The 26,400-nt window shown below is 41.9% G+C and overlaps 1 protein-coding gene across 16 annotated transcripts in view; it reads left to right on the plus strand.

The window, feature by feature from the left end:
• Nucleotides 1-26,400, plus strand: part of ZBTB20 (zinc finger and BTB domain containing 20) — a 518,459-nt gene that overhangs the window by 460,231 nt on the left and 31,828 nt on the right. For all 16 annotated transcript variants that reach the window (XM_064520252.1, XM_064520247.1, XM_064520270.1 and 13 more), the window contains 2 exons: nucleotides 4,663-4,850; nucleotides 23,843-25,450. In XM_064520252.1, the coding sequence (XP_064376322.1) occupies nucleotides 23,863-25,450 (1,588 nt within the window). In that variant the 5' untranslated portion in view covers nucleotides 4,663-4,850; nucleotides 23,843-23,862. The remainder of the gene's footprint in view (nucleotides 1-4,662; nucleotides 4,851-23,842; nucleotides 25,451-26,400) is intronic.

Consider the following 26,400-nt stretch of genomic DNA (forward strand, 5'->3'; position numbering starts at 1 on the left):
GAGACTTAGATTAACTGAGAACAGTCAGTGTCTTTCTGTCCCCAACTTCTGGTATTCCATCCATCAGGCCCATATACAGAAGCCTCCTCTCTGCTATCTCAGCCTTCTGCTGTCCTTCACAAGAAGCAAAGATGGCCCTCTGATGTTTGCAGTATTTGAAAGAACTTGTAATGCATCACAGCTGTGTGCGGATGCTGCAAATCAGCTGCAAATCAGCTGCAGATCAGACAGGAATCCTATGCTCCAAGGGCCAATCCTGTGCTCCAAGGGCCAATTCCAATGTCTTTTGCAAGTAAGTTGCAACTTGCATTGCTTTTAGCAGCAAATAAATAGACAGCTGGATTAATCTGTAGAGAACATAATCACATGCAGTAAAGTAGCAAGGTAGACTGACCTTCACAATTGAAATTGTCTTACAAAACTGTTAATCAATGCAGTCCAGAGAAGATTCATAAATAATTAGGATTTGGGGAGGTTCCACAATCAATATTTATTGCTTGTTTCATTCTCCCTCCTACCTCTGGGCTTTTGGTTCTTTTGACGTAGCTAAGACGAGTCATATTCTTCTAAGTTAGTGTCCCATTTTACCTTCTGGAACACAGAGATATTTTAGAGAATTCTCTGATGGAAGTGTTCATGGAAGGAGTGTAGAATCAGAGAAAAAATTAGGTTGGAAGGGTCCTCTGGAGGTCTCTAATCCAATTCCCTGATCAGAGCAGAGCTGACTTCCAAGCCAGATCAGATTTCTCTGGACCTTGTTCAATTAAGTTTTGAAAATCTTCAAGGATGGAGATGCCACAACATGCCTTGTCAGCCTGATCCTGTGCTTTACAATTCTTCCTGTGAAGAATATAGCAGTAAGATAGCAATACATGTAGAATATGTTAATGAATATAAGAATATACAATTACAATATATAAGTGAAGAACATAGCAGTAGGACTTTTTTTTATATGAGCAATAAGATAAAATAAAAGGATAGCAATATAAGTAAAGCAGTAGTAGCAAGGTTACTGGCTTTGCCTATTGCCTTTAGCTGACAATAGCAGTCTGGATTTGCAGACCGGAAAAGAAGAAAGAAGATCTTTGTTTGGGTTGCTTCATAGGCAGTTTTGACCACAGTGTCCCCAGGATTTTTATTTTCTGAAAAGTTTTCTTTAGTTCCTGAGCTGACTTGGCCATTTCCCTTACTCAGACTTCTTTCTTGGAAGGCTGCATTTCTTTCATGTAATACTGAGATGCAGAGCAGGGTCTCTAAACAGTGTAAGAGGAAAGGAGGACTGCTGTGAAAAGGTACTTCCTTTAGCGCTAGTCAGCACCATTGCTTCTCTTCCCTCCACCAAGCTGCAGGACTGATGTGGGAAAGCCAAGATGGAAGAGTATCTTGATAGCACAGTGTCAGCCTTAACAGCAAATACATAGGTTTGCATAGGAAGAGGCAGAGGGTGCTGTGCACAGCCCCGCTGGTGTCACTACCTGTAGTTAAAATATTTTCAACCTGTGCCTCTAATGAGATCTGAAGGCCTGGGATGCGCAAGCAGGATCAGCCACACTGTGAAATAAAGCTCAGGCCAGTGCTTGGTCTAACAACATGCTGGGGCTGTGATAACAGCTGACAAGTTGTGTCCATGCAGACTTGAGCCCCCGCAAATGGAAACACTGTCCTGCCTCAAGGAAGCAGTTTTGTGTGTGGACAGGGCTTGAGTCAAAGGCAGGATATAACTTGAGTTAACTCGGAGCTAAAAACAGACATTAGATATGGCAGTTCAGTTTCCAGAGACAAGGAAGTTCTTTATTACTGCACGCATCCAGTGTCTAACCCTCCATGTCCTTTGCTGCCTGGACAAGGAGTGGTGCCACCTGAAAGCTTCTCGGGTAGCAGAGCTTTTTAGAGCACTTCAAAGCACTGCTTTGGACACATACTCCCCACAGGATCCAGTGTAGTTTGGGTGCATATGTAAAAGTCATAAGGTCTGGAAAGGGGATGTGCGAAGGTGTATAGTGGAAGTGACCAGGGTTAGTACTCTGAAGATCTACACAGACGCTTGTGAGTAAACCATATGCAATCTGTATGCTTTAACAAATACATCCGCAGGTATGAACTGTGCATCTCATGCATCCTCACCGACATAGCAAGAGAGGGATCCAAATGACAGGATGGGGAACAGACTAAACGGTGCCAGAGCTTGCAGTCTTGAGATGCTGTATTTACTTTTCAGAAAAAATACATGCTTTTAAGTTGTTTGATTTTTCTTCAATTTAAAATTGAGTAGATCAGTTTAGCCCTTAGCTATATCTGTACAACTTTAAGTAAGACTAATTCAGTCATCCCATATTTCTTTTGATTTAAATGAGATCAGATTTTGGCCCAGTATATTTTGAGCACATTGATTATCTATGTGGAAAATGCAGGAGACAGTACCCTCTCTCCCATTACAGGTCTGCTTTGGGGACTTGCAGCCCCAATAATCCAATATGCGTCAGAGCTGCCAGCACTCTGGAGCTGAACAACATGAGCCTAAATCAGCTCCGAGTCACCGAGAAACTCCCCTGCAACACCCCTGAGCAGCCTGTTCAGAAGAAGAAACAGGGCAGTGGGAAGTAATAAAAAAAGCGGTTTTGTGTGTTTTGGGGAGTTCAGGGGGTTCGCAGGGCCCAGTCCAAGGCAGGTGCCAGCAGCCCCGCAACCTCGAGTGGGACCGGGCCCCCAGCTGGTGCCAGCTCCCAGACTTCGCCTGGCCTCGCCGTGCGCGTGCGGGTTTCTTCACACGGTGCTTGCCTTCCCCTCCCCCCAGCTCCCCCCTTTTTCTTCGCTTTTTCAGTCTTGTCTGGGCTGTGGGTAGTTAGCTGGAGGAGCTAGGTTTCGGGGGTGGGATTCTTTTTGGCCCGTTTAACTACTTTTTTTCTTTTCTTTCCTTTTCTTTTCCTCCGGAGCTTTCATTTTCCGGCCGAGGAGACAATTCACCGAGGCGCTACCGCCGACACCTCCGCCGCGGACGACCATTTCCCCGCGCCCCGCCGGGCCGGGCCGCGCCGGGCCCGGCCCCTCGGACGGCTGCTGCCCCCCGCCGGCGGCCGCCGGGAAATGGCGGCGGGGCCCGGCACGGCCCGGCCGCCCTTACGTAACCCCCTTATGTAACGGCCGAGGGTGCCGGCGCCGGGCCGGGCCGGGGGCGCTGCACCCCTACCCGGGTGGCCGTCCGGCTTCCTCCCCTCCTCGACCTGCTCCACGGGGTTTTCTTTCATTCTTTAAGATCGTGTTGTTTAAAAATTAAGTCAAAGGCTGGACCGGTCCTCAAATAAGTTGTGTTTTGCTGGTGTTGGTGGCTGCGCTTTCGCAAGCGGCTGGCGGTGGGATTTGGGGAAGCGGGGGCTGCAGGAGGCGTGGGGCTCTGCCCCACTGCTTGGGGCCGCGGTGTGGCGGCAGGGGCCCCCGGGGCGGCCAGTTCGGCCCTTTCCAGAGGCAAATTAATGTGCTTCGAGAGGGGCTTTGCAGGACGAGGGGATCCTGGGTCAAGCCAGCGGGGGTCGCCCCCCTTGGCTGGGCGCTGCCTTTAGCGGTGCCTGTGCTGCAGCGTGGGCCTTGCTGCAGCCAAATGCGTCCCCCAAACTGCATGTCACACGAGGAGCCACCTTGAGGAAGGCTCCCTGCTCCCCCCAAATCACCCATCACTGCTAATGGCAGGGGCCAGCAGGAGATAACTGGATTTTATTTGTGCCACTCAAGCCTCCTTGGCTCCTGTGCGTTTTCACCAGCGTTGCCCTGGCCCCTGGCACGTGAGAGGAGCTGCCAGGAACTTAGCAGAGCGCAGCGGCTGGGCAGCAGTGCCTGAGGCGAGAGGCTGTGGCTTAAGCTCAGCAGCTACCTGCTTGGGAGAGCAACGCACAGAGCATTTTGGGGGAGTTTTAAACAGAGGAGAAGCAATGAGGAGATGTCTGCTCTTGCCTTTTCCATGCAGAGGTTTGCTCTGTGACTGGAAGCCCGTCGTTTCCCTCTGTTTTGCCTCAGTTTCTGCATCTGTGAAATGGAGGCGGTGATCACTACCTGCTTATTACTCTTCGGAGGCTTAATTCTTTGTGTTTACAAAATGCTCTAAGGTTCGGGAGATAGAAAGGCATGGATAGCTAGTGTGCGTCGTGCTCATAATCACTTGTTTCAGGCTCCAAATCTTAATTCTTTACTTTGATGACCTCTGCACCTCAAAATTACTTCAGTGCTTTCCTCTACAAAACGAGTCTTTGCTGTGATTTGTGTTGAACTGGAAACTTCCATATTTGTTTGTTTTTCAGACAAATCTATTACATTTCTGTATAACTCTTTCTATTCAGAATGCTACAGCCTTTGTTAATATTTGTCAAATGGAGCTCCGACTGTCTAAACCACTGGGACGAGTTTCATTTTATATGTCATCGGTAGGGGCAGAATGAGGATCTTCGTGCTTGGCCTATTTGCTGTAATACAGTCTTGGGGCCATTGCATCAGAGTCAAAACAAGGAGCAGCTTGTTTCCAAACAAGAGGCATGGAGGAGAGTCTTCTCTGCCTCCCTCCCTGTAAGGGAAAAGGAGGAGGAGGGGAGAGAAAGTTATCTTTAACAGATTCTAAAAATGCCTTTTCCCAAATACGCAGTCAGTCCCTTCAAAGGTCTCTTTGTTTGTTTTCAGGAAGAAACTCAAGACAGCTGAAAACCAGAAGGCGTCTGAGGAGAATGAGATTACTCAGACGGGTGCATGCAGCGCCAAGCCGGGCCTTCCCTGCCTGAACCTTGAAGCTGTTGCGTCTCTGAGCCCGGCCCTCGTCCACTCACCACATTCACCAACAAACCTGCACGCACACACAGGGTCATCTGATTGTGAGTACACCAACACAGTGCTGAGTTGCTCTGGGCTTCTTAAAAATACGTTCCTGATAGCAGACAAGGTTTTCGAGCTAGTTGCATGTTCTTTGCACAGTGACACAAGCAAGACTTCCCCAGGATTTACCTTTTCCCTTCTATGGGAATTACCTCTGAAATAGTGTTTTCTGTTGAGGTCACGATAATGCAGTCAGCCAGAGGAACCAGCGAGTGTGCCCTTGGGTCAGGTTGCTGGCTGCTCCTACTTCTTAAGAAATAATATAAGAGCCCTCAAACATATATTTTTCCAGCTAGCACTGTAGTTACTCTTGTACAGGTAGTCATGCTTCTCATTACCCAAGCATATCCACTGACTAGGATTTTCAATCCATGTCTTATTGAAGTGGGAGAAAGCAAGTGTCTGGCCCTGACAGCCAGGGTTAGAAAGGATTTCCACCAAGAAAAAGGGGAGCGCTCCTGGAGAGCGGATGAGATTTAACCTACAGGAGATCTGGAAGATTTCTGGAGGCCCATGTGGCCATACCAGCTTAGGGCCCTTGCTTTCAGTGCATTCACTTTTTAAGATTACTCAGCACAGTTAATTGGCCTTTTAAAAAAAGGTTCTTTTCTATTTTGCCCCAAAAAAACAAAAACAAGGAAGGAAATGATTAAAACTGGATTTTGGAAAGTCAGAATTTACCCTGTCAGCTCTTCAAAACATTATCATTTCACAGTGTTCCCTACCTGGAAGTCTCTTGGGCAGGGACACAGAGGGTGATGTCAGCCTTATCATTTACTGGTTTTAGAGTATATAGTTTACCTGCTTTGAGCTGGTTTCAGGATTCTGTAAAACCTACAAGGGGGAAAAGGAGAAAGAAAGATGATGATGCCAGGTTTCAAGAGCTCAGAAGCCAACTAGACTTTGCAGAGGCCTATAAAAAAATCAGGGCATGACAATAAAAAATCAGATTAAAAATTATGTATATCCTTTTCTTTTTTTAATTTAAAAATCCTGCCTCAGGGCCAAGCTTGGAAGCAGCCGGGTTATAAGGATCATCACTATCAAAATCACTTTAGCTGCAATTCATTCCTGCTGGCTTCTGACTTTATTCATTATGAGCTTCTTCTAGAGATCTTGATTTTTATAGAACTGATAAAAACATTGGGGAAAATTTCCTAAATCTCACCTGGTGATTGGGGGAGAGGAGAAAGGGATGTGAAACGATAGAGCAGCAGGCACCATGCAGTTTAGTCTATACAAGAATTCCCTTCAAATTTGAGATTTCAGACTCTTTGTTCAAACCAGGGTACAGTTTTGTCTTGCAATGTTTTCTGAAAACATGAAGCTTGTGAAAAGATGCAAAAATGAGCAGAACAACAGGAAAAAATAATCCTTATTTTCAAACAAAGAATCTCTTTATCCCATTCATAAAGATGAAAGAGTTCATTAGCAAATGGGATTTGAAACCTCACACTGATGTTTTTTGACAGGACAAATGGAAAGTCATGAAAGCAACCTTAGGACAGAGGCCAGCAGGATTGTAGGGAACTCAGAGAATGAACTCCTGCTTTTGCTTTTTGAGGTGGCCAAGATAAAGGGTGAGGAATATTGGCAGAAGGTGGTTTGGGAAGTGGAGCCTGCCGCTTTTCATGCTCTATCTGTTCTGTGGACAAGCAGAGTCTTTTAGACTCCAAAGATTTTAATGTCCACAAATCAACTTCCATTACTAAACCTATAATACAAATGTGAATAAAAAATTGCAAACCCATATCAGATACTCCTTTCACACTGAAGTTAGTTTTTTAGAAAAGAAGTTTAATAACATTTTCAAGACAAATGAACACTTATTTTTCAGTAAGTGTTAAAAATTAATTCCCAAAATACAGTTAGAGTGATACAAAAATTAAAAAAATGTTAAAGCCTGTTGTGGGGTTGATCTCTGTCAGCTGATTCTATATGCTTTGAAACCAATGGAAAAAACTCCTATTATTTATAGTAGGTTATAATCTTTATCAGGCTGTATTTGTTTAGAGCAGTATTCATATAATCAGTGCTTGGCACATACATGCAAAATAGCACTACCAGTTTTTCACATGAAATAAAAATGAGGTATGATAAGTTTATGTCTGCATATTTACTATAGCTATCTATTGTTTCATGTATGGTTTTTTTTTAATTGCCTCAGTCCCTAGTGCTAGATCACATTAGTTGACCTGAGAGATTAATATCTGTGCCTCCCAATGTTTTAAAGTGGACTTTCTTGCCATTACCAACTTCTCCTTACCTTCTGCCTTTCTTGCCATTCGGACTGGTTCTTTCCTTGCACCTGAAAATCCCTACCTTTGCCCCTCCCCTCCCCTCCTCTCAGAGCTGCATTGCCACATCTTTTTCCCCTCACCTTTTGGACCTGTGATGGTGCTTTACTTTGGACCAGCAGCACTTCCTATCCTTCTGCCTTCCAGACACTGCAATACTGCTTCTCCTCCCTTGCCCAGACCACAATACTGCCTCTACCTCTCTGGCCGGGCAGATCATATTTCATTTTCGAAAGGAGATGTTTCATTCCAATGAAGTGCTTTCTAGAGGACAGTAAATAATCTAAAGATACTTAGAAACTAGTATTACACAAGAAGTTTGAGCAGAATAGTTTGATGCTGAGTATCAGAAACACCCAGCACAAGTCAGCCTGTAAGTTATTTAAATTCTTGGCAAAATGTACTGATGTGCAAGATGGTTCCATGAGCTCTTATTCATGTATCTGGAAGAAAGACTTGGATTTTATGGACCACCTATTCAAATCCATTTGAAATCTTCACTGACCATTTTGCATGCGCAATCACTGGTGCTTGGCAGAAAGCAACACCACATATTTATTATGAGAAATATTCATAAGCAATCTATTTTAAAAAATCAGGATGCTTTTGGAATGATTCAGATAAAAATACTTTTTCCAAGCATAGGAAATAAAAACTCTAGAATAGCTACCTGCTCCTCAGCTGTAAAAGGCAGAGGTGAAGAAAGTCTAGGCAGTAGTCTGAATGCTAGTCTTAGTGAAATGAGTAGTTAGCAAAAAAGTCTGAGTAAATTCATGTGTCACACACAGCTCTTTTTAGGACTTAATCCTGCAATGTAGTGTATTCTGCATGCTGTTTCTGCTGCCATTTATTCCCAATGCAATGAAATTGCATTCCTTCTGACTCTTGTAGGACTTAGATTTTTGCATCTGAATATTATGATGTATTTCCAGCGCGAATGAATCCTCGAAGCAAAGTCCAGAACCTAGGATGTATTGTGTCCAATTGCCATCCTTTTCAGTTTTGGGGGATCCTAGCTCACACAATGCAATTGGAGATGCAGGTTAGAGGAAGAAGTGCTTCCTGAGGTAACTGGTTTCGTGTAGGGCTTGGCAGATAATAAGCACCACTTCAAATTGATTTGCAATTATATCATAGAGGGAGCTGATAGAGCTCCATATGAGTTATATCTCTAGCTAGTCAGCTGTCACAAACAGATGTAGCTGCTTACCCAATAGAAAGGAATTTGTGCAAGAAGCTACAAAGACAAATATGGAGGCACAGGTTCTGGAAAGGTTTCAAAGAAGCAAAGGTGAGGTATAGGCAGTGCTGTTTGCAACTTCCCACATGTTTTCTTGCTTACAGATAGATGACATGTAATATTGGTAGTGTCTTAGGCTTGAAGGGTGAACTTGCTCAGGTAAAGCTTCCAAAAATTTTGCTGAGAGGGAAGGAAGTCGTCAGGACTGCCTCTGTCTAAATTGATTTGGTCTTTATAGGCCACCTAATGCAGGAGCTCTTCAGAAGTCATCCATAACTATATAGACTTACGTTTTGGGAGTGCCAAGAGATAAGATCATTTTGACAGAAACTTCCACAAGTGCTCAGAGATACAATCAGGCAAAAACTTCATTCAGGCTGTGATATATGCATTTTAACAGATGTGTCCAAACTCAAAGGAATCCCATGGGAACAGTGCAACTGAATCTCTTTGTCTCTGTTGATAGTTGAAAGAGTTATTCTTAGACATTGGATGGTCCATCTGTGAAGGAATTTGTTCCAGGCAAGGGAAAAGCAGCATCTTAGCAGAGTTTTCATAGGACTGAGAGGCAGGTTGGACAATCATTGGGAAAAATGCTGAAGTGATTTTTATGATTTTTAGAGAATACAGAATCCTTAAAAGAGGTCCGAGACTCTGATAGGGAGTGAAAGTCGAGAAGGAAAGTGAGGCATGGACAATTAAAAAAAAAAAAAAACATGAAACAATCACTGGCAAGAAGTTGAGAAGAGGGAGGACTTTTTAAAACTATTTTTTCATGAGGGGACAGGGAGCTTTTATGTGTTAAATAGAATGCACTTTATAAACACTTATGGTGATGGACCAGATCTGAACCCTTTGTCCATACATGCTCAAGTGATGTGGCTGACTTGGTCTGAATCCAACATTTTTTAACTTTCACAGGATGAGAACTTTGAGCCAGTCCTTTTTCTTTTTTTTTCTCTCCTCCTAAAGTCTAATTTTCCTAGCATGATAGCCTTACAGAATAATGGGGAAAGGCAGAGAGGGAATTCTGTACCTTGCAATTTTCTAAACTCCACAGATCATTAAGAGTAAGGATGGAAACTCTGGCTTTTCATTTTCTTGAGCAGCTAGGGGGGTCCTATATCCACTTTTTATGAATTAACAGGTTTGCTTTGCCTGGGGCTAGTTTAGAGGCTAGATGAGTCTGAAGGCGGTTTGGCCTCATCTTTGTTTTTAACATTTCCTATGTTCTCTTTGTGCTTCTGTGGCAGGAGGATAACTTATGGTCTATGGCCTTCCCTTTTCACCTCTGGAAATGTGTGGCTATGATTATTTCTCAGAGGAGAAGTACTGATTCTACTAGCTTCCTTGGTTTCAGAGTCAGACAATGTGTTAATAGTAATTTCATCTGTATTTTTGCTAATCTATGTGTGGTATGTGTTAGCTAATGCTGAATATTTTTAGATTGCTTTTGGTGACCTAAGAAATGATGTATGTTTAGATATCTATTTTAGTCCGTATACTAATAAAGATATAGGCCTTTTCTGTAACAAGCTAATTTTAAAACAAGGCCATCCGTAGTTCTCAAATACTGATGTCAAGAGACTTAGTGTCTGTTTGTCTTGAAGAACATTTGAAATTCTGTATAGTGAATACTTCTCTTTTTAACAACCATGGATGGTTTCTATAACCTGTTGGTTTAGATCTAAGATTATCAAAAAAATATCAGCCAGGAATGATTTGTGGTTTCATAGAAGCAGATATACATTGTTTGAATTGTACAGAGCCCTGTGGCACAAAGAAGTGAGTGCAAGTACAGGTATGTAAAACTATAAGCTGAGCTCACTCTGCCTCTGTTGAAAAAGCCATCACAATACACCAAAGGACTGGTGATGCAGAATATTATACTGCTGCTTAGAACTGGTCTGTATATTCCTAATCAGTACACTAAGTGAGTTTTGTCAGGTTGGTCTCTCGGGCTTTTCTTCTCAGGAGAAATGACTAATAGCATATGGTACTTCGGTTACGAAGTCAATGAGTATGTTTTCAAAAGCAACTGTGACTTTGGAGCCTAAGTTTCACTGATGCATAAATCACGTTTATAAATCACATAGACACTTTTGAAAATCTTGTCTAATTATCTTAAATGTTGATTCCCTTAATTGATGACCATAATATTGGCTTGATGCTGGGTTGTCAGTCCTTGTGGTGTTTAATGTTTTCTTCCTGTCCTCGCTCGTAGACCGAAGTGATAACATTCATAATTTCAGATTCAATTTAAAACAGTCATTCAAGTTTCTGGCTTTCATGATTTCAGGGTAAAGCTTGAAGATATGTCCCCAGTGTATCTATTCCTTCTATGTACCAGGAAAGAGGATAAAAGTCTATTATTCTAAAATTTCATAGGTTTAAGCCATTCTTAAAATTTTGAGGTGATTGGGTTGATACTGTTGTGGTATTTCTGCCACCAAGACATATTTTAACTGTCCAATAAGACATCTGCAGTGTGTTTCTGAGTTTATCTGTTCATATTTTCAGAATCCCCCCACAGATTTTTATTGCCATGCTTAAAGTTGTGAGTCCTCCTATAAATCCTTCCTTTATATATTGCATTAGTGTCTCAACTGTTTCACTCATAATTCCTTGATGAATACTATGCAACTCTAAGTATTTATTATTGTTTAATTTATTAGGATGTTCTATTACTTTTTTTTTTTTTTTAAATAATACTCTCCAGGACAGTGCTTTCCTCTTCTCCCCCTTGAGGTAGCTTACCTTCTCCCATCATCCTCCATCTGAAAGTTTAAGCAAAAATATCACTTCCGCTGCACAATTTCTATAACCTCTTTGATTACTTTACTGCTTTCATACATCAGTGGTCTGGCTAACCCACCGAGTCTGCTACTTGTCTATTTAATCTATCCATCTATATAATCTGAGGCTCTTCTTAGGTACCAGTCATTGCCCTGTAAGCTTCCTCTTTCTGATGTATTTAAAGAGTGTTTCATTACAGTGTTTGTCTTTATACCTTTAGCTGTTTTTCTTTAAATTTCCTCTTTGCTCTGCCTAATCTTTGTTTTACATCTAGCCTGCTGCAGCTTATGCCCTATTCTATTAGTGTCAGTTGGGCATGATTTCCGTGTTTGGAAGGATACATTTTCAGCCTTAATGAACTCTTTTACCTTGTTATTTAACCATTGTAGCGTTTTTCTACTTTCTTTTTGTTTTTGTTGTCCTTGGATATGCATGTTGATTCTAATAAAGTATTATTCAGGCCACCTTCCTGCTGATCCTATGGATTTTAATTCCTTATCTTTTCCTTTCAGGTTCTTTCTGACCAACTTCCTTTTCTTCTTTTTTTTTCTTTTAATAATCCTCCATCGTGAAGTTGCATGTGACAGAACTACCTTTTCATATGATCTGCTTGAAGGGTGTCAGATTTTATCATGTGCTGGTCATTGTTATTTCATGTCTTAACCATGCATACTACTGTCATCTTCTCAGTCCTACTTGGATACAAAGACTAAACTAAATGCAGCATTTCCATAATACGATCTACAATGGAACACTTCATGTAGCAGAGTCAAACAGAAAAGATTTTTTAACATTTGAGAGGTGACTCTTCCTTGAAGGAAACAAAAGCAGCTGCATCCACATCTCTTTTTATCCTATGTGTTGTTAAAGCCCTGCCTAACTCAGTGCTCACTTCTCTTGGTTAGTTCTGTGCATGCTATAAGGAGACACCTCCCACACTTTGTGAAACACTGGCTGGCGCGTTCCCGTTTGTTGCAACTACACTTAGAGTTACTGATGTAAAAATAGACTTGGTCACTTTATGTTCTCTTTCATTACTGATCTATGTAGCATTGGAGCTTTTTGCTCTTTTCATCTGAGCTTCCATGGTCACTTTCTCTGCATTTTTCTTGCTTGTCCATGGTAAAGTAGCCATATAATCTTTGCGCTGTGATCGCACTCAATAACTTTAGAACAAGGTAAGGCCAGAACAGTATTTGAAGGAGAGAAAAATAAAACAACTCTTTTGTTGTTCTTGGCTGCACAAAGAGAGCGCTTTCATTCAAAACAGTTTTGAAGTGAAGTCTTAACGTGGTGCTGGGAGAGAACCTGAAACATAAAACCAAGATACTGATTTATACAGCCTGCTAATGTTTATAAAGCATGTGATGGGATGTGAGAAGAGATCATTGTATTTCCACAAGAAATGTGATGTTCAATCTACTCCATAGGTGAAAATCAGTTGTAAGCCACCACAGTGCCACTAAACCCCTTCATTTTAGTCAGAGTATTTGTCCTCACAGCCTGGTTTATAACAGTGGAGCACAACTGCATGTTCTTGCTAGCGCTGTGCATTTGGGTTCCACAGTGCTCTAAATATTATTATTGAAAGGGAAAATGCCATTGTGCCATCATTTTATTTATATTCCTATGCCTATTTTCATTGTCTTGCAGAATCATTTACAAGGCTAAAATAACATGAGATCCAGTCTTATCATGTATGCAACACTCAGGAGCTGCAGGACAAAGAGAAGTCAAGATCTCTAGTTAATCTGTCAGCACAAATAGCTCCTTGAGGAATTAACAACACCTAGGAAAAATGGATAAACAAATGTTAGAACCCCTACTCATCCCAGCTTTGTTTTGTTAAATACTGAAAGGATCGCTGCCTGGCTGGGATGCACAATATATACTCTGTATCAATCTGTGACATGTGGTGAAATGCTTCTTCTTGAAAGCCCACAAGAGAGAAGTAGTATAAATTAAGAGTAATCTCACAACAGCTATTTTTGAGTTCTTAACCAGTGAAAATATAAGTGTAGCGATATTGTGCATCTATTAAAAATCTTGAAAGACTCTTTATAAGTAGATGATAGGAGTGATAACGTGTAATTTATTGATGTTACACAGATAGAGAAAAAAACACAAAGTAGCAATTTTTGTGTGAAAAGGGGTATGATAGAGGAAATAAAAACAGAGCAAGGGACTTCTCCCCACAGCTTCATGCCTTTGTGTGCAACCATGTCAACTTTAATAGAAATAGCTTGTGCTTTGATCCTATGTAGTGTTTCAAAACAGGGCATAGCCCACTCTGTATTCAAAAGTAAAACACCCAGATGCTATCTCTAATGTTTTTGGCTGAGTAAAGGGCAGAATGCGCTTGAGGGCAAACCCAAGAAATAATTGTTATGCACTTGTATTAGTATCACCTGTTAGCATCTGTATCAATGTGTATACATGTAATTCCAAGGCTTTTTCACGGGGGAAAAAAAGTATTAGAACTGACAACATACCTTTAATGATAGAGATTGGTCTGATAGTGTCAAGCCATCCATGAATGCTGTGCTCTTTTTTATTGCCTTTATTTAGTAATATTAAAGCATTCTGCCATACATTTCTCTTCCCACAAAAACTAAGCAGGTGATTTTGGAAATCTGTGTTTGTCCCAGAGATTGCAGAGGTCTAACTGAGGACAGAAATTTTCCCTGTGGCCTTCGATATCCATGACATGAGCATGTTCTGTTTCCCACTGATATTTGAATCTGAATTATAAGCAGGCCTGAACACTCTCACCCTAAACTCAAGATAAAGAAGCCACAGTCTAACACAGTATGAATATCTGTCTCACAATATTTCTAAGTTGAAATACTCACCAAAGCACCCAGTTGTAGTAGTTAACAATTACCCTTTCACTAACAGATAAAAAGGATAAATGGAAAAAATAACCAAATAAAATCTAGCATTTTCATGTGATAGCTTCCCTCTAACTGGAGCTGAGACACGGTTACTGAAAGAGAGAAAAGAATTCTTTTCCCAGTCCTAGGGACTGGCATTTACAACTTTGTGTCTATTCCTTGTTTCTCCCATCAACTTCTATTTCTCCAACTACAACAAAGTCTGCCACATTTAAAGGTGTTTCTCAGGAAACATGTAGGGTATAACAGTGCTCTTTGGTAGACTGCAGCTCTCTCACCAAAGCCAACTGTTTCTGACTGCACCCTTTTCCTAACAGGCTGCTACAAACACTCCCTGTAGAGGATTCTAGCTTGAATAGAAACCTTCTAAACAGGTAATTATCTTAAGAGGTTTTAATCTGTATTTTCCTTTTACCCAAAGCCCACAGGCTTTCAGGCTTACTGTATTTAACTACACTCAAACTGATAAGCTTTCCTCCTTGTCTTTCTGCCTGGGGAAAAACCTAACAATACAGGACAAATCTGAAAGACTTCATAGAATAGCAGTTGTCTGTTTTGGAGACACTTTTTAATATATTTGAACCTTTTATCCTTCTAATTCATTCCTCTTCCACACTCAGCTCCCACCCCCCAACTTGAGCCCTTTCTCCTCCCGAAATCATGCTTCTCAGAGAGGACATAAATTTATGCAATCCACCCCAGTGAGATGATCAGAAGGAATCCCTGTTCACTTTCCTTACAGGTCTTCAGTCCCAAATACACTACTAGGCTTTTAACAAAAGCCCCTTAAAGCAGATGGAAGTGCTCTTGATGACTACAGTAAGCTTTTGATCAGGGCTATGGAGCAGCAAAATAAACCATGGTAGTCTGCATCTTCCCAAAAGTTTATTTATTCTTTTTCCCAATAAGTGTCCCTCTCTTCTTTCTTTAAATGGAAAGCATTTATACAGTAACTTCATGGATGTCGTGGGCCTGTCTTACCTCTTACCTGTTCTGGGGCAGGTTTACTACAAACCCCCTAGTGCAGCATGCCCTCTAAGTAGTGGCACCTGGCACTGGGAATGAAAACTAGCAAAAGAAGCACCTAGATTTTTAAAGAGCCAATTTGCCTTAAACTTACAGCCAGTTAAAACAGTTGGCCTTGCCAGGGCTTGGCATAAGCATGCCTGAACTCTCTGGAAACAAACGAACACAGTCAAAACACTTTTCATTTGGAATATTAAAATGTTCCATAATGATGGGAGGGATGAGCAGCACCTGGTTTCTCTTCCTAGGAAATGGTGCCATCATGTGGCCACTTGGTTTTTTCTGTTTCCAATTCCGAGAGGACTGTTGTACAGTTTTCTCCCTTTATGTTTTTGAATAGTGTTTGGTCATACCATTTTTTGCTAATGTAAATTGGTTACAGCTGTCTAGGGCACAGGAATAAACACCCTTGTAAAGGCCAATGAAATTCTTGTTAGTGCAGTTGTAATAGCAGTTCTGGTGGTTCTTCTGTTAGTTTAGTATTTGTTGCTTGGAGGTGCTTAGCTACTTACAGGAAAAACTTCCTCCATCAAGATAATCTGTGTCTACATTAGGGAGATACCCTGGCATGGCTATAGCAACCGAGGGTCTGTATACAAGGGTTGAGAGAGGAGCAGAGAATTCAGAGAAGCAGGCTATGTGTATATATGTGTCTGTATTTATAGTGCAGGTTTATTGGTCTGAACCCCAAATATGTGCCTGGGAATAAAAGTGGCTTTTGAGAGTGTGCCCTCTTTTTCTGAAGTATCTTTGAAGTTCCTAAAATAGCAAGAATATAGACTGGAAAGAGAACATGAAAGGTAAATTCCCTGTCTGGAAGTAGAGTACTTCGTACTTCTTTAGCTTAAAAATAATTGAACATGCTGTAACACTTGGTCACCAAAATACTATGAATTGGAGCTAATTGTTACCTGGTATATCACAGTTATAAGTAGGATAAGGAGTACCATAAGGAGTTGGAGGAATCAAGGCACTGAAGTAGTGCAGGAGGAATACTTAATTTTTGTAAGCCTGGAGAAAACAATCTGAAAAGACCTATGGAGTTGTTTCTTGGTATTTCTATAGTGCTTTTTATCCAAGTAATGCTGAACAATTTGTAAAGATTAATTAAGGCAGATATTTCTTCTGCAGAATTGGGTGAGTGAGGCTCTCCATGTTCTACGTATGAAGCAGACTGAAGCACACATGTTGCCACTCTGCAAATTTGAGAGTGAACAGGATTAGTGTTGATGGACTGCAGTCTTTCAGGCAAAGCGTAGGAAAATGATCCATTGGCTCCTCCATAAGCATGTAGGTTGAAATGTAGGGTTTTATCCTTGTTTTGGGGGTTTTATGTGCACTGGATATAGGGGCAATTTTATGTACAGCACACCTATGGTTCAGTCTTCAATTATATGTAAAATGGATATCTTCTCATTAGATAGACGCTAAAAAAGGGCAGGACTATTTACTGAATAAATTGTCCATAGGAAATTTGCTTAGCATCCCTCAGTCTGCAAAAAGACCTGTCTTCTCAACAAAGTTTAAACAAACTCTTTCCTATTAGCCACCTACTTGATAAGTTTGCTCCTTGGAGAATAAGGTTGTGTTTGTGTGTGCATGCATTTCTGTCTTTCAAATAAATGTAGTTATTAGACTATGGAATCTAGAGAAGTTTGACAGCTTTGAACATGCAGTGATTCTTTCTTCCACAGAGTATATTACTGACACATTAATTGATGTTGTGCTGGTAAAAATACAGTACTTCCTGTTAAATGTAGACTGCTACATATTTTGATTCTAATAACAATCTGGTGGGGTTAGGGCAATTCGTTTAGTGTCATCTGGTGTTTGTTTTGGATAGATATTATAGAAGGAGATAGTGATTTTCAAGATGTTCAAGCAGATGATTGGGTGAAAACTCCAGCAAACCTTTAAAGCAACAGAAAGCAAGGGCTGCTCCTGGTCAGATCTCCTGCTGAGGATACAAATGTTCTTCTGTGTCCCTGAAGCTCCATACAAGCTTTTCCTCTTGAAGTTCCCTTTTAAAAATGAGGCCAAATATTCAGGAGAATCGGTTTGAGCAGGGTTGGCTAGACCTGCCTTACTGGCATCATTGGAATATACTAAGAGTAGGAGAATTCCTGCTCTCAGAAAGTAGGAACCTGAGGAAGGACTGATTATGTGTATGGAAATAATAGATACAAGTTTTTGCAGTTTTATTTTAGAGTAACTAATTCAAAAACAGCAGAAAATAAAGCTGGATCAGGAGGGGTCAATCAGGGATCAATCAGAAAGTACTCCTGGTTATACTGCTAAGTTTGGAACAGGAGACACAGATACATGGAAATGAGAAAGCTTCCTGTGAAAACTGTGGGGCCACAAGATCTTTCATACGTTGTGATGGAAATTCTGTATTTCCACTGAACTCTCATATTTATACAAGAGTTGAGATTTTCATTCCAAAGTAAGTATTCTTTACTGAGAAATGCCTTTTTTAAGGAAAATCTGTAGGGTTTTATTTTGATGACAGGGCTTTGTTTGCTTGTTTTATTTATTCTATAAGGTACTTAAAAAGTATTATATATCAGTCATCTCAGGCAACCATTTCATTCAGCTCACTCAGCTACAGTACTTTTTCTACAGAAGGGTGCTGCACTGTAAATGAAAGAGGGACAAACTGGAGAAAAGTTAGAAGAGGATAAGAATGAGAAGGGCTTCAGAACATATATGCAATAAGGGTGACTGGAAGAAATGATTTTTTTTTCTAGAAAACAGAAGTCTGAAGAGGAAATATGAGGCACCTTCCAATATATAAGAGGAAGATGGTCAATAGTTCTCTATGTTTGTTGGAGGAGAGGATGATTAACTGATTTCTGAGTTAAATGCTAGGAAAACTTTCATGCTGTAGAGTTAGGGGAGAGAGAGAGAACAGACAGTCTGGGGAGGGAGATGAAATCCCCCACATTACTGGTTTTTTTGCAAACATACTAAACCAATTTCTGAAGAGGTGGTCTGAGTAAATTGTTCCCACCACAAAGAAGAGTCATAGGCAAGATGACTGGCTGAAGAACCTGGTGCATCTGTTTGGTACAACCAGGAGGCTGTGGTGCTCCAACATACGGTTTGGAGACCAAGGATTAGAGATTTCCAAAACTACTCCACAGCAGACAAAGCGGATAAGGAGCAGGTGATGATGCTGGTCTCTAGTGGTGTTACAGCAGCAGCAAGTTACTTCAGTTTGTGGGACTCCCAGGACCTGGCAGCTGGGTTACAGATGCACAGAGAAACAGCCCTAGAAGTAGGAAGAGAGCCTACCAACTCTAACTCACAGATCTTTGTCTTAGTGCAGGATATCCTCCCACCTAGGGAAGCATTTGTCATTTTTGTGGTAAAATTGTGAAGACTACTGTTTCTCAGAATGTGTATTTTTCTCAATGCAAAGCCTGAGAAGCTTGTCAGGAAGACAAACTGAATAGTAATGTCAAACTAGTTGTAGTTAGCATATATCTAAATATCAGTGAGGTGGGTTGCGAAACAATTTGCTGATTGCTTCGGCAGAAAATTCAGATAAAAACTCAATCCATGTCAGTCTCCACAACCCTACCAACTCTCAAGGATGTAAGATGGTTATTTTTTTGCTTCTCAAGTGCGAAGGCAGAACAGAGCTTTTGGATTCACTCTGTTAGATATTCCTGTGAAAGACCTCAGTAGTTTCAAAAAAGAGTGTGGATTCCAGTGCTTTAGGCAGTTTGATTCAGGTGAAGGCTATGCACTGAGCTGCTGAAGTACAGTAGCTGTGATGGCTGGCTAGTCACTGTGTTTCTAGCAATAGTGCGATGAGCTTTGAGGTACTGTAATTTTAAAGGACACTAGAGAAAATCAAATTCTGTGATATCTCTCAATTATAAGCATTAAAGCAGCAATCATTTGCTTTGCAGAAAGGGACATCTAGTGGCTATAAGAAAAAAAAATTACTAAATATATTTTAAAATGTAGAACCTAAACATATCTGCATATGATCTTCAGTCTTTAGTATTCCATACATCTTTGTAGCTCTACTACATCACATGTTTGCTAGGATCATTTTCTATGTTTCTGGCAAACAAAAAATCACTTTTGCAGGGCATACCTTTCTGGTTTTGTATAGGTCCATGTATGGTAGTTCTGGGAAATAGAAAGCCACCTTTAACACTGTTCCACACTTCTGTGCCTCACTGCAGCACTTCCACATTTCCTATAGTATGTTCCAGGAGGCCACTGCCTGCTGTTTCCTTCTGCCATTGTCTTCCCCTTTGGTACTGTACATGGAGAGGCTGTCACTGTCATTCTTATGGTAAAATCCGCCTTCTTTTGAATACCCATAGCATAAAAGTCAGCGGGAGTGGTAGATGAGATTCAGGAAAATGCTAAACTAAGCACTCAGTCATGTATTACACAACAAAAGTTTTTCGCTTTCCCATCCATGTTGTGCTCCTTCTTACTAGTCTAGGATGAATTCCATGCATGTTTCTGTGAATAGGCTGACAGTTTAATCAGTACATTTGCATATGGGGAAACGGAGCTTTTTTCAAACTTGCACAGTAATATGGTTCACCTTTAGGCCATGCCAGCTTCAAATTGCATCCCAGGAGGATTGCAAATGTGCATAATCTGTGCAGTTGTCTGAGAGTTTTTTCTTTTCTTTCTTCTGCCTTTTTTTTTTTTTTTTTTTTTTGAACTGGCCAAATGCCTATTCATTGCCCATCTGGGTAAGAATGGCCTTTGCATTTTCACACCCATTCTTTCCTATATGGTTTGTGAATACCCCTCCAATCAGAACTTGCTTCACAGAAAGGGGACAAAACCATTTTACAGGAGTTTCTCAGAATGAATCCATTGGGATCTCTACATCATGTTTACTGGACAAAAAAAAGGCGGGGAGGGGGACACACTTAACAAAGACTGCTTGAATTCCACAGAAAGGTTCCCACTGTCTTGAGTTTAACAGAAGGGCAGGCTTGAGAAGAGACCAAGACAGCAGGCTTTTTCTTGAGCCAGTGCCAAGTAGGTGGGTGAGTGAGTGAGTGTGTGTGTGTGGGTAGCTGTGTCTTGTGAAGAGCTGTTACACTCCCTGGCTTGTCCAAGGCTCTAGTATTCTCTATCAGAACGTGGCATTTACTTTAGGATCAAACCTGCATTGATAAGCCCGCCTTCTATGGGGTGCATCGCCTTGGCCCTTTTGGGTTAGAGCAATATGCAAGTAAGAGACAGCCACAAAACTTGGATCTGGACATGGTTTTCTGCAGAGAGAAAAGAGGAGCTTCGTGGGACAGCGGATTTTGCTCTAGGCCAATCTCTGGAATTTGTTAAAGAGAATTACTGTTCTTTTATACTCCTGTGTTTTGTGTGTTAGCATCTCTGACAGTCTTGCAAAAGATTTGGTTGTCTGTACTATGGATAGGTATGGCTTTCAGTGTTAAAAGTCAAGGAAGGTGACCTAGAGAAAATACCCTCAAAATCTGCTTTAGCTTCTTTTTTACCATTTGCTGTATGTCTCTTACATCCACCCCTCTTCTTTTGTCCCTAAGAAGTAAAGTTCTGTCATTTTTTAGTTCAAGAAGTGGTAGGTGTTCCTCTTTCACTTGAAGAAATAAAGAAATGAGGTTTTTTTGAATGGAAAGCTTTGTTTTAGCAAAAGCAACCAGAATTTACTCTTTGCTTTATATGAAGTGATCTAGTGACTTGCAGTGCAGTTCCTACACCTCAAGGAGTTCAACATTTAAGATCAGTTCCTACAGGAGAACTATCCATATCACTCTCTCATGAATGCGCAAAAAAATCTTTTCATTAGCTGTGATTAACCCCAGCTGACTGTGTGCAGTAAGCTGGTGACTGAACGCATTGTGGCTTTGTAACTCTCTCTTCCCCACAGGCAGGGCCTGAGAAGGGCTGCCGAAACTTACGGATGAACCTTTTCCTGCCTCTTTTCTGTAGATAATGCTTTTCATGATCTATGGATAAATGGAATGATAGAATTCACTTTACCAGGGACATCAACATCTCTTGATGCATATCAGATCTCTTTGAGATGGATTTGGTCCTGAGGATGCACTTTTCAGAGTTCCTCTCATGCAGTTAATTTTATTTACCAAGGTGCATGGGGATGTGGTAGGATTCTCTGCACCTACTCAAGTCAAAAGTCCTGTCTATAGCATTCTTCTGCTACATGTGGAATATTCCACGCCCCCCGCCCCCCCCCCAAAAAAAAAAAAAAAGTATGCAGGGCAGGGGATTTGGTTTATTGAGTTAGGTGGTTTAGGTGGTTGCATATCTCTTTCTATGATCAAATAGCTCATTTGATAAAACAGAATGTAAGTTAGAAGCCATTTCCTGTTTCAGGAGCACTTGTTAAAACACCTGTTTGCATGTAAAGCAATTCTTAGGAGCAAACCAGGTAGTGATCAGCACTTACTGACAGCAGTATATCTAACATACTGATAGACCATCACTCAGAGGGAAATGCAGAGAAATGGGGAGCTATACAACCAGTTTCCATGGCCTACAGTGGGTTTTTTAAAAGGTGTTATTTATTCATCATTAACCTTCCACTCTTCTATTTCCTTAGCAGCATAAAACTTTTCCCAAGTTCTCTTCCTTTCAAAACAAGACCTCCCACATTTTATTTAAATTAATTTTGAATTCTCTATGATCTGACATGTTGGGAAGAGAAGCATCTGCAACACCCTAGAGGCCTCTGGAAAATGACTCTGGGGAAGAGGAGGGGATATGCCCTTCTGTACATTATTTTAGGTGATAACAGCTGTAATGCCTGTGAAGGAAAGGCCTTGTGAGATACCTCCCAGGTTCTAGGACAATGTTTTTCCAGTCCTATAATCAGTCTCATCAGAGAAAGAAGCTCAGGTTTCCTGGCAAAGCTTATGAACAAGACAGATGTAATTCACAACCTCCATGATACTGTTAGCGGTTTGCCCCTTGTTATTGCTATGTGAGCATCCCCTCAGTGCTCTGATTTCACGTAGAGGTTAGTACCCTTCTGAAACTGACTGCTTTACATATGTTAGCATCAGACTTCTCCAGACAGCTTGGCCCCATCAGGGTTTCCAGTTCCTAACCTTTATGCTTCCCTTTTATCATCACATGCTTCAGAGAATTAAAATAACCGCCTGTGTCCAAGGTGGTTTCCTTGAAGCACCAGAATAGAGGGTGCTTGAGATGACAGGAGTGGATAAATGAGAAAGAACAGGTGGGAGAGGGAGGACTCCACAGTTTACTGAAAATTGCAGTGAGTATAGCATGCTGCTGCCTATGTCTGAGATGTAAAGCACCCTTTACACTAGAGTCAAAGGGACACTGTCAGGTTAAAAGGCATGTATGAAAACCACTTTCAATGCCGTTTATTTGCTCTGTATGTTTCTCTTAGAACAGATGGTGACAGTAAGCTGGTGTAACTTTCTCATGCTTCTCTACCAAGTTTCACTTTTCAATTCTCACACATTAACAAGTAATTGCAGCAAGAGGAGTTGTAGCTTTGGTAGGAATGTTTTCAACAAAATACTTATAATACCAGTGGTGACTTTTGCATTACTTTTCTGTGTGTACACTTTGGGAACCAAGGTGATGCATTTACTATAAATGCTGAGAGATAGAAATTATTAATAATGTTTTTATTTATTTAGCCCTCAGAGGACAGGAGGTTTTTCACAGTTAAAGATGAAAATGTAGTTTCTGCCATCAAAATCTAAATAGGTGAAAAATGAGTAACAAACAGGAAGAGAAACCAAAAAGTGTTAAAACCAAAGTAAGCAAGATGGACATAGAGAACATGGGATTGACAAATTAAAAAGTTACTTTTCAGTCACTTGTAAAAGTTATTTTGAAGAACTTGTTGGGTCTGTACCCAAACCAGTTTAGTGCTTTTCTAAACTGTTCCTTAGATTATTCAGCAAAGGAAGACAAAGTTTTCCTTAATGAAAATTTCTGTAATTTTCCAGTTTCTGTCAAGTAAATAACAGCAGGAGAACATTTGTTTTGATATGATGGCATTCTGGTGCCAGTCAGAACCTGGGATATGTTAAAAATGAAGGGGATAGCTCATGTTAACTTTTTGCTTTGGTTTCCTATAGAGGACTGTTTGTCACTATTGGGTAACAAATGTTCTAAACCACAACTTCAGACAAAAATCACAAATACTGAATCAGATTTTGATTTTACAAAGTCACTGCCAGCTTTTTGATACAAGTGGCTGAACCATAAAACCCACGAACCAAATTCCTTAAAATCATGATCTGGATAGAGGCCAGATTTTCATATACACTCTTTGTGCTAACAACTTGGTGTAAAGTGTCATTAAAGTAAGAATCTGATCTTTCCTCGTTTGGGTCCACATTCAGACAGCCTAAAATCCAGCTTTAATCCACGTGCTCAGTGTTTACAGTTGGCTTGCTCTAGGCTCACTAAGCCGTATAAGCTGATAGGAAACCCTAGGCCCAGGAATGCAATTGGAATTCAGGCCAGCTCCACCTGTCTTTGTCTCCTTTTGTCCAAAAATTCTTGATATGAACTGCTAATGAGTGACAGAAATTTACTTCTGTCTTTAACAAAGGTGAGGTCATCTTTTCAGTGTCTTTGTGTGTGATTTTTACAATATTCTGTTTTGTTTATCCAGTGGACAGTCACCTTAGCCAATGTCTTGACTGTGGCCCTGCAGAGGACCAGACCCAATCTGTTGTTCTGCTTTGTCTCCTGCTTTGCTACAGGTAACATCAGTTGCAAGGGGATGACAGAGCGCATTCATAGCATCAACCTTCACAACTTCAGCAATTCTGTGCTCGAGACCCTCAACGAGCAGCGCAACCGTGGCCACTTCTGTGACGTGACGGTCCGCATCCACGGGAGCATGCTACGCGCCCACCGTTGTGTGCTGGCGGCTGGCAGCCCCTTCTTCCAGGACAAGCTGCTGCTGGGCTACAGTGACATCGAGATCCCCTCAGTGGTGTCAGTCCAATCCGTGCAAAAGCTCATTGACTTCATGTACAGCGGGGTGCTGCGGGTCTCGCAGTCAGAGGCCCTCCAAATCCTCACAGCTGCCAGCATCCTGCAGATCAAGACTGTGATTGATGAGTGCACAAGGATTGTCTCGCAAAATGTGGGGGAGGTCTACCCGGTGATTCAGGATTCTGGCCAGGAGACACCCAGGGGAACACCTGAATCAGGCACCTCGGGGCAGAGCACTGACACAGAATCTGGCTACCTGCAGAGCCACTCGCAGCACAGTGTGGACAGGATCTACTCAGCCCTCTATGCCTGTTCCATGCAAAATGGCAGTGGGGAGCGCTCCTTCTACAGCGGGGCTGTGGTCAGCCACCATGAAACAGCCCTGGGGCTCCCCAGGGACCATCATATGGAAGACCCCAGCTGGATTACCCGGATCCATGAGAGATCACAGCAGATGGAGCGGTACCTTACGACCACTCCAGAGACCACACACTGCCGTAAGCAACCACGCCCTGTCCGAATTCAAACCCTGGTGGGCAACATCCATATTAAGCAGGAGATGGAGGATGACTATGACTACTATGGCCAACAGAGGGTGCAGATCCTTGAGCGCAATGAGTCTGAGGAGTGCACTGAGGACACTGACCAAGCAGAAGGCACTGAGAGTGAGCCCAAAGGGGAGAGTTTTGACTCGGGAGTCAGTTCCTCCATTGGCACTGAGCCCGATTCCATGGAGCAGCAGTTTATGGCTGGCCTGGGCCGAGATGGGCAGCAAGAACCTTCCCAAGCAGATCAAACCGACATCCCTGCTGACGGCACTCAGCCTCAGCAGCAGCAGCAGCATGTAGATGCCAACTCTTCCTCGCCAGAGAGAAGCAATGACGTTGAAATGGACAGCAAAGTGCTCGCAGTCAATAACAGCACTGAAAAGGGGGCTTTGCAGCCTTCTGTCAATACAACTGTTGCCCAACCATTGCCAACCACACAGATCTACTTACGCCAGACAGAAACCCTCACCAGCAATCTGAGGATGCCACTGACTCTGACCAGCAACACTCAGGTCATTGGCACAGCTGGCAACACCTACCTGCCTGCCCTTTTCACCACACAGTCTGCTGGCAGTGGCCCTAAGCCTTTTCTCTTCAGCCTGCCCCAGCCCTTAGCTGGCCAACAGACACAGTTTGTCACAGTGTCCCAGCCTGGCCTGTCAACCTTTACTGCCCAGCTGCCAGCCCCACAGCCCCTGGCCCCATCTGCAGGCCACAGCACAGCAGGTGGGCAGGGCGAAAAAAAGCCTTACGAGTGCACTCTCTGTAACAAGACTTTCACCGCCAAGCAGAACTACGTGAAGCACATGTTTGTACACACAGGTAAGAGCGTGTCCCTTTGACTTATATGCGAAGCTGGGGAAAGCCCTTTACAAACACGGGCCTCTATTCTGTATCCCAACCTGCTAGCCCCCAGCACAAACAGCAGCGATAGTGACGTTATCCTGGGTGTTAGTATCGCTGAACACTTCCTAAGCTTATTGCGTGGAAGTTGAGCCCCAGTGTATATATGTAGGTCCCATGTAGGGATCTAACTGTGCATGATGCGGAAGCAAGCTCTTTTTACTTGGAGTGAAATGTGTCCTGCATCCATACAGGCAGTGGTAAGCATTCAGCAGAAGCAGCATGACAAAAGTCTAATGAAGTCATTAGAGAAAGAATGTATCTACTGAGAGAAGGCCTTCTTGCTCTAGGTTTTAGTTATGGAGATTTAGGCTCATGTGATGATGGTTGGCGTGAGTTTAGGGCAAGCTGACTACTGATGGAGTTGTAGCGGTAGGTCCAAGCCTGGGTGTTACATGCACTGTCACGTTTTCTACATATCATGTACTTCCATAGGAAAGTAAATTTGGAGTTTTTTCAGGAAGATTTTCTGTACTTCACTGATGCTGATTACTGTAATCTCCTGTCTCTTGGTAAGCCAGGTGTTTCACTAGCTGTGAGTACAGAAACTTAGGCCTCAGTGAGAGAAAAATTCAAAATAATAAATGTAGAACACCTACAACAGCACCATTTTTGTTTAAAAATGCAACTGCTTTACTATGTGGTCTTTTAAGACAATGTAGGAAACTGTATTTACTACTGAGTCGAAACTGCCTGTTCTAGCTTTTAAAGTGTCAAGTTATGACGCTTTAAAGCAAGGATTTATCTTACATGGAGGTGCTGTGCTGGGATCAGAACTAGATTTTGCTTGCCCTAGACCTCAGCTTATTCTGAACTTTAGAAAGAAATTCTAGTTTGGAAAAAGATAGAATAAATATTTATCTCATCAA

The sequence above is a fragment of the Dromaius novaehollandiae genome, chromosome 1, assembly GCF_036370855.1.
Source record: "Dromaius novaehollandiae isolate bDroNov1 chromosome 1, bDroNov1.hap1, whole genome shotgun sequence".
Lineage (NCBI taxonomy): Eukaryota > Metazoa > Chordata > Aves > Casuariiformes > Dromaiidae > Dromaius > Dromaius novaehollandiae.